This window comes from Mandrillus leucophaeus, unplaced genomic scaffold (assembly GCF_000951045.1).
Source record: "Mandrillus leucophaeus isolate KB7577 unplaced genomic scaffold, Mleu.le_1.0 Scaffold791, whole genome shotgun sequence".
In the NCBI taxonomy this organism is placed as follows: Eukaryota; Metazoa; Chordata; class Mammalia; order Primates; family Cercopithecidae; genus Mandrillus; species Mandrillus leucophaeus.
Window position 1 is genome coordinate 170,812 of NW_012108597.1, and position 8,751 is coordinate 179,562.

The window sequence follows — 8,751 nt, forward strand, 5'->3', positions numbered from 1 at the left end:
ATCAGACATGATCTTTGCCCTCAAGCAGTGTGCAGTCCAGTAAATGGATAGTAAATACACAAAAATAATGAAACTATGTGTTAAATTGTGAGTCTAGAGACAAAGGGGTTGGGAGAGGGGCACTCCAAATGGAGGGAACATCTTAAGCTATGATACTTCTACTGTTTTTAATTTTGACTTGTATTTTTTAGGTTTCCTCAGCCTTTGCCCCTCAGGCTTGCACAAGCTGCAGCTTTCCTGTTACTAGGTAAACAATCTTTAGATTTGCCTGAAAATTTCATCTTACCATGGAACCTACTGGAATCAGTGAAAATCTAGATATGCTGGTTTTCAAGGAAGGAGATAGGGTGAGGAAGGCTGTTATACAGCCATTGTGTTAGTACGCATAGCCTCTGACTCCCCGCTATTTTAATTTCTCTGCACCAATGAAATAAAAAAAAAGTTTGAGTAACGTCATTTGCTCAAGGGACTTACCTTTCATTTGTGCAAATAAGGTTTCTGTGGTGAGACACCAGATAAACTCAACTTCCTCTTTCAACAACAAATGTGTCAGTTATCAGCAGGATCCATGCCGCCAGAGTAAAGCTTTTTACCCTTTGCTCCCTGCAAAGAAACAAGAGTGCTTATCCCAGCTAAACTCCAGGGTAAGTTAATGCCTAGCACCTGGGGATTGGTGGTTTCATGTGGGAAGATTGGTGTGATCATAAAGATCAGAACAGAGGTGTATGTGCGGCCAGTGTCTGTATTAAAATTGTCACTGGTTTCTCATCTCAGACGTCTTACAACAGGAGCAAAGATAATTACCGTTGAATTTGAACAGAGTCCAGAGTTAACGTTAATGCCATCAGTCTTCTTCATTATGCCAGGAGCATGGAGTCTGTGATGCAGCTCACTCTTTATGAGCGCTCTTTATAGAGTGGGACCAGAGAAGATGGCACAAAGTGGTAAGAAGAGTATATTCAGTGAGACTCATTGGGACAACTTGACATATTCAGCCAATAAAAGTAAATTTAATTTTTTATGGTGTATAATTTATCTAGCTGCATAATGAAGAAAAATTTTTAGGTATAAAATCCTTGCTTTGGAAAATTTAGCTTTCAGAGATACTGAGACAAATAGTAGAAAGTAGGATAATAGATTCTGGGGGCTGAAAGGGCCTGTAGAGATCCAAATCCCTCACAATACAGTCAGGGTAACTGAGAGACAGTGAAGACACTTTGGTTCACTCAGCTTGTTAGTAGTATAGGTGGGTTTAGGACCTGTGTCTTTAAATTCATGTTCCCTTTCTCCTACAGCAGTTTGCATCTCCCAGAGAATACTGTAAATTTATTTGTGACCCTGTCATAGGAAAGGAGAAAATATCCCAGATGACTTCAGAGTCTGGTCAGAGTGGTTCCTTGATCCTTTGAAAGCTACTTTTTGACTGAAGTTCAGCCTTACTGGATAGCAGAACCCATGAGTGAGGCACTCATTTTTTCAGTTATTATTGCTATTACTCTGAATACTAGCACCTCTCTCCTTCTGAGATAAGATAACTAAATCAAAAGGAGACTTTCAGCTAAGGAATCCCTGAAGGGAGACTGTGCCAAATCAATTGGAACCAAGATAAGTCCAGATAGAATGATACCAGATTTGGCTGTGCTTTCCAGGGGAGTAGGCTCAGTTCCAAGAATCCTGAAAGTGAGAATATTTTTATTTAAGTTGTTCAAATGGATGTGTGGAGTCATTATGATGTCTATTAATTGGAGAATCTATCTCTTAGCAATTGCAGCACAGTAAAATTAATCACTTATGAAAGTAGATGACATGCAGGTATACTGAGGTGGAAAATGGTGTAAACTGTAGTCAGAATCAGATCACACATTTGGTTCAATTGTTTTTGCAATAGTTCCTGTTGAACACAGATTCTCTGGCCAAATGCAGTTTATTTTGGGGCTCAACTGGGAAAGTTGTAGAGTTCAAGTTGTACAGACTACTCAAATCTGAAGACACCAAATGAATAAACACATTTCTGGGTTGTTTTAGTTTGAAGTAAGTGAGTTGGGGTTTCAAAAGACAGGCCAGCCTGCTGGGCTTGGTGGCTCATGTTGTAATTCTAGCACTTTGGGAGGCCGAGACGGGTGGATCACCTGAGGTCAGGAATTCGAGACCAGCCTGGTCAACATGGCAAAACCCCATCTCTACTAAAAAATACAAAAATTAGCTGGGTGCAGTGGCAGGCGCCTATAATCCCAGCTACTGGGCAGGATGAGGCAGGAGAATCGCTTGAACCCGGGAGGTGGAGGTTGCAGTGAGCTGAGATTGTGCCATTGTACTCCAGCCTGGGAGACAGAGCAAGATTCTGTCTCAAAAAAAAAAAAAAAAAAAAAAAAAAAATGGGGCCAGCCTATCTATACTATAGCTCTCTGTAATGGCTCAAGCAAAGAGAACAGAGCTGTTTATAGTAAAATGAGACTTTCTAAAAGTTCTCACAGTCATGGCAATGGCTTTCTGGGGGTCTATGATTTACTTTAAAAGCTTTTGGCAAAAAGGTTTATTTATTCTTCAGATCAGTATATTTTGTGGGGAAGTTTTCTCCTAGTATCAATTCATATACATCACAGGTAGAGTGATAAAATAGATATATCAATACACAAGGAGTCAGAAGTCTATGTTATAGTTCAAGTTCTGCCAATGACTGGTGTGGCTTTTGGTGAGTTATTTCATTTCTGTGGGTCTCAATAATCTCGTCTATTATAATGGGAGAGGGCTTGGAATAGATGGTTTCTAATTTCCTTCCTAGTAATCCAATGATTTGATTTAGACTGTTAGATACTTACGAAGAGTTAAATGTTATGGAGTGGTGAATAATGGAATCTTAATAGGGAAATCTATCTAGAGAGGACATTCTGGAAGTGTAGTTCAGATCTCCAAGAGAACTGAGTATCCTTTCCCAATTGGCATTATATTTCTTTCAGGTAATGTCATCATGAGAGCTTCAACTTTTAGACCACAGGCAAATGCTTTGTAAGCAATTTCCCTTTTTAAAAAATGAGAAAATGCAAGAAAAAAGATAAAACTTTCTGAAATCTGATTTCCAGAGTGACAATGACACTCAATCGGCATTTCTCAATCTTTTAAAACCAAGGTTCCCTTTGAGAAACATAAACATTTCACTACAAGGTTACTGTGAACTTGCCTTCCTAGGAACCAGACCCTGGACTTGTAGAAAAATCTGCTCCATCACATTGACATTTTCCAAGTACTAAATGCCCAACAGCTAAGAAGATTTTGTAGATCTGTACTTTCACAGTTTTTATTGTAGAAACAATAATGACATTTTTTATTTTGTTTTCCAAATACATTTGTTATAATAAGGAATATGTTTTTTCAAGTAACACTTATTTTCTACCCTTTCACTTTAAAAATTACTGCTCTAGATATTCTAGTCCTCTGCTACAACTACACTTCTTAGGGGGTTTTCTAAATTAAGAAACGTATAGGATCCAACCAAAGGCCCTTGGAGATGACTCTGTGTACAAATAAAGAGGAAATGAACTCACATTTCTTTAATGCTTATTGGGTATCAGACATGAAAATAGGTACTCTTACACACATTTTCTTTTTTTAATTTTTATTTCAGTATTTTCTTGAACTACAAGTGTTTATTCTGTTGCATGGATAAATTATATAGCAGTAAATTCTGAGATTTTTAGTGTACCCATCACCCGAGTAGTGTACATTGTACCCAATGTGTAATACTTTTATGCCTAGCCTGTCTCACACTCCCCCTTCTGAGTCTCTAGATTCCATTATATCACTCTGTATGCCTTTGCATAATCGTAGCTTATCTGTCACTTATAAGTGGGAACATCTTTTTTATTATTATTATTTTTCACTCCTGTGTTATTTTACCTAGAATAGTGGACTCCAGCTCCATCCAAGTTACTACAAAATACATTACTGCGATCCTTTTTATGGCAGAGGAGTATTCCATAGTATATATATACCACGTTTACTTTATCCACTCATTAGTCAATTGGCACATAGTTTCATTACACATCTTTGCAATTGTGATTAGTAGGATTGCTGTATCAAATGGTAGATTTACTTGTAGCTCTTTAAGGAATCTCCATACTGTTTTCTATAGAAATTGTATTAATTTACATTCCCACCAGCGAAGCATTTTGTTTTATCCACATACATACCAGAATCTATTTTTCTTGACTTTTTAATAATAGCCATTTGCAGTAAGGTGCTATTTTATTCTGGATTTAATTTGCATTTATCTGATGATTAGTGATGTCGAGCATTTTTTCATGTTTGTTGGGCATTTGTATATCTTCTTTTGAGGAATCTCTATTTATGTCCTTTGAGCACTTTATAATGAGATTATTTGTTTTTCTATTGCTGACTTGTTTGAGTTCCTTGTAGATTCTAGTTTCTAGTCCTTTGTCAGATGCATAGTCTGCAAATATTTTCTCCCATTCTGGGGGTTTTCTGTTTACTCAGATTATTATTTTCACACACATTTTTCTTTAATGTTTAAAACAAATTATGTGGCAGAAACTATTCTAATTTTACAAAAGAGGAAACTGAAGCCCAGGGATATGAAGTGAATTGTTTCAGGCCAGAGAGCCAACAACTGAGACATGATATGATACCAGGTCTTCCCAAAGAACATGATTATTTCCACCCATAAAATGCTGCAACAACTGCAAAAATGATATCTAATTAGGCCACCTTCCTAAATGATTGAAAATCCAATACAGATTCATGTGTAAAAGTTCAGATTCAAACTTTAAGTTGTTGCTTGGTAGTGGTCACAATTACTTTAATTCATTTTAAGGATAAAAATAATTTTCACTTCCCCTAACAGAGGAAAATGTCTATACTTGCAGAATGTGTCCAAATTTGTGTGTTTTGGATGTCAAACAGGCTTATTTGGAGTTGATATAGATTTATTCAGGAAACAGCAGAGTTTCCAATTCTAGCTGCTACTCTTTGGTTCTGGTTGTAAGCGGCTGAATGAAGAACACCGGGGCCATGGAGATCAGATTGTTTTGGATAATTCATGTGAAATTTAGTGGTTAAAAATAAAAGAAAAATGTAAGATGAGGCAAAGCAAGTTAAGTTCCCAGATGACATTTAAAAGTTGTCCTCTGGAGAGTGGGAGGGGCCCCCATCAGCAACTTTTTTTTCTGTTTAATTATTTCTTCTCCTCCCAGGATGACAAGCCCACAGACAGGCCTCAGCATCAAGTAAAATGGAGAAGTAAATTTGATAAACATGTTTACTTAGTGGTGCCAGTGACTTACTGATGAGTGGTGAAAAGACGGGGAAGATTGAGAGCGAAGATTTATGGAGTTGGTACCAGCTGCATAAGTGGCAGCATCGCAGTGGTGATGGTATTAGTTAGGGGCAGGGTTCGGAGGGGGAATGCTCATGAAATCATGCCAAATGAGAGCTAGAAGGGAGTTAAAGGTCATCTAGTTTAAATCATATTATTTTAATAATGAGGAAATGAAACTCACAGAAGGGAAAGAGCATATCAGAGCAGCACAAAGAGTATTTAAATATTACCAATATCCAATATCTTAGCTACAAATCCAGTACACTTTTCTAAAAATTCTACTGCTTTTGAGTCTTCTCTATCTTACAGCAAGTCTTGTCCTACTCAGATCATTCCTGTTGTAAAGAAATTCTTCCAGTACTTCTATCTGCAGATTTGTTATAATTTGAATTCATAAGCACAACTCCATAAAGAACGTTAGTTTTGATATAACCCTATCCTGACACCTTGTGGGCGGCAATTTGCCTTATATGCGTAGTGTGTATACATAAAACTGCTAGAACTAGAACCGAAAACAATAGCTTTTTTCTCTTTTTTTTTATCTCCGAGGAACAGTCTTATCCACAGAAATACCACTTTAAAATATGTTTCTGTCCATATAATAAGTTATTCAGTTAAAAATAACTTCAGCTTTCTGTGCTTATGAAAAGCCTTATTACAGTTAAAATCGTAATAACTCTGACTTGCAGAAAGTCACTTACTCCTGCTGAGACTCCATTTTCTAATCTGTAAAGGATTATAGTAATAATTAACTTAGAATTCTTACAAAGATTAGAGGTAACATGTGAATAGCACTTAGCTAGTTACTGACAGGATGTGGAAATTTCTTCACTGGGACTTAGAAAATTAATATAAATTCTGATGCCATAATAATATAAGCTCACTTTGGCTGTAACTTTGTGAAAACCACAACGCTGAGCTAGTTGGTTGGAAAAAGCAGCTGCTTTGGGGTAGATGGTACTAGTATCTAGTAAGGTTTTGGACTCAGCTCCAATGAATCACATTTAAAGACCTGCCACACATTTGTATTGTGAGAAAACATTTAGTTATTTCCACAAAATAAAGTTTTCAGTGACCAAATTCCTAATTAAGCTTAAGGGGTTCCTGTTGGATTTCAAATAGAAAGCTGGATTGCCTGCTTTTAAGCTCTTAGGTGTTCAGATTTCTTAGACCAAAACCTTATTATTCTTGCTTTGACCACATTTTCTTCAGTAGCAGAAAGGAGAAAGATTATGGCTGTAGTTTGGGAGAGTGGTTCATGGGAGAGACTTTACAAGCAAAAATGCCTACGGCTCTGTTAATATGTGCCTATGCTCTGTAGTCTTACCTTCTCACAGTGCAGCCTACAAATTCAGTAGGAGTTTGAAGAAGAGGGGAGTGAGAGTAGGGTTGCCTGATGTAAGGAAAAAATGGGAGTTGAGATGTGATATTGAGACAGAAGTAAAGTATTGACCTCTGAATTGGGCTCCAGGTAAGAAAGGAATATGATGAAGTTTTAGTCATAACATTGTGCCATTTGTATTATCAGGAATATCTTTAGAGACATACTTTGATCTTTGTTTTTCTTTCCATTTTTTTTTCTTCAACTTTTATTTTAAGTTTAGGGATACATGTGCATGATGTGCAGGGTTGTGACAGAGGTAAATGTGTGTCATGGTCATTTGCTGAAAAGATCATCCCATCACCTAATTATTCAGCCTAGCATCCGTTAGCTATTCTTCCTGATGCTCTCTCTCACCAAACAGCCCCCAACAGACTCCAATGTTTGTTGTTTCTCACCATGTGTCCATGTGTTCTCATAATTCAGCTCCCATTTATAAGTGAGAACATGTGGTGTTTGGTTTTCAATTCCTGCATTAGATTGCTGAGGATAATGACTTCCAACTCCATCCATGTCCCTGCAAAGGAAATGATCTCATTCTTTTTATGGCTGTATAGTATTTAGGGACACACTTTGTAAGTGAATCCTGTTATTTCAGAGATGGTGGGTGATTTTTCTGCTTTTCTTATAAGATTCAAACTCTATGCTGGTCATTCCCTTCAGGATATGGCACTCACCAACAGACCCTTCTTTCAAGTGAAAAGGCATCTCTTTTAATGGTGCTGACCTTTGGAATAGGAAGCATGTACCCTGGACAGAGCACTTCAAACTAGAGGTACCAAGAGTAATTACATCTGTAAGACTGGCATTGGAGGCACTGGGAATTCTATTCTCACCTCTTTCTGGTTAATTCACAACCACAGAAGTACTGACTGAAGTGAGGCTGTGGGGATATGTATTCCACCTTGAAGTGCATTAAGGAATGGATATAGGGTGAGGAAAAGAAAAAAACTGGTGTAAACAACTATGGATAGAAGGGCAGGAAGGCAATAAAGAGCTAGAATAAGGTGCGTAGACAAGAAAATTACTTTGGGAGTTGGAGAAACTTGATGACAAAGATCTAGCTAAGAGTGTAGAAAACCACGATTTTCTAGGAGTGAAAGGGAACAATCAATGAAAGAGAATCCTGAGGGAGGTAAGAAGAGTGTGATAATTCATCTTGAGTAACAGGAAGGACAGCTGTGTTGGGAAGTAAGAAGATTGCAGCTATAAACAAAATTATGTGTGTTGGGAAAGGACAATAGATGAAGCTGATTTCTTCTCACCTAATAATCTCAATTTACTCTTTGAGCTAAGGGCTAAAACAAATAGTCTTCTGAGAAAAGTGGAGGATTGGGAGCAGGAGAAAGAGGAAGAAGCTTTAGCAGAATAGTAAAGGAGCTGATTAGCCACCATGAGAATAGGAGAAGATACTAATCAGGTTCATGCTAAAAGAGAGTAGAGGAAAATAATCTTAGACTGGAGGTCATTAATTTCTACTTGTGCCATTTCAAATACACACTAGTATTTTAATGGGATAATTGAGACACTTGGATAGTAAGAAAGAAAATGTGTTGTGGACTTAACCTGGGATTAGGACCTTGCCAGGCTGGTACAGCAGAAGAATGAAGAACAAAGAAGTTGAGTATTCTTGTGTAAGAGTGGATAATTTGGCCAACTATTTAATCTGGGTTAGACACAGGAGAAAATAAGGTGAGGGGGCATGCTCTGTGAGATTAGGAGAAATTGAAGCATTTAGATATTGAAGGTTTCTGGAAATGTATGGTGCAAGTTAGTATAGCACAATTTGTAGTGAAGCTCAGTCATTATGTTAGAGAAAGAAAACCATCTGAAGAGTTAGGAATTGATGAGGTTTAGCAGATAGTACAACATTGAAAAATACTGGAATAAGAAATAGGTGAATGGATTTTTTTTGTTTGTTTTGTTTTGTTTTGTTTTGTTTTTTACTTATTATTTTTTATTATTATACTTTAAGTTCTAGGGTACATGTGCATAACGTGCAGGTTTGTTACATATGTATACTTGTGCCATGTTGCTG

At 37.2% G+C, this 8,751-nt stretch overlaps 1 protein-coding gene across 5 annotated transcripts in view; it reads left to right on the plus strand.

Moving 5' to 3' along the window:
* Window positions 1-480: 480 nt before the first annotated feature.
* The window catches only part of LOC105529920 (putative P2Y purinoceptor 10), an 18,820-nt gene continuing 10,549 nt past the window's right edge, over window positions 481-8,751 (plus strand). The window contains exons 1-3 of one of the 5 annotated variants that reach the window (XM_011967192.1): window positions 481-644; window positions 2,958-3,006; window positions 7,346-7,488. Coding sequence is in view for 2 of the 5 variants with exons in the window: in XM_011967189.1 (XP_011822579.1) it covers window positions 899-944; window positions 2,958-3,006 (95 nt within the window). In the remaining 3 variants the exon portion in view is untranslated. Of the gene's footprint in view, window positions 645-866; window positions 945-2,957; window positions 3,007-7,345; window positions 7,489-8,751 lie in introns of all 5 variants that reach the window. The other 4 variants (XM_011967189.1, XM_011967194.1, XM_011967190.1 and 1 more) reach the window with 4 other exon arrangements.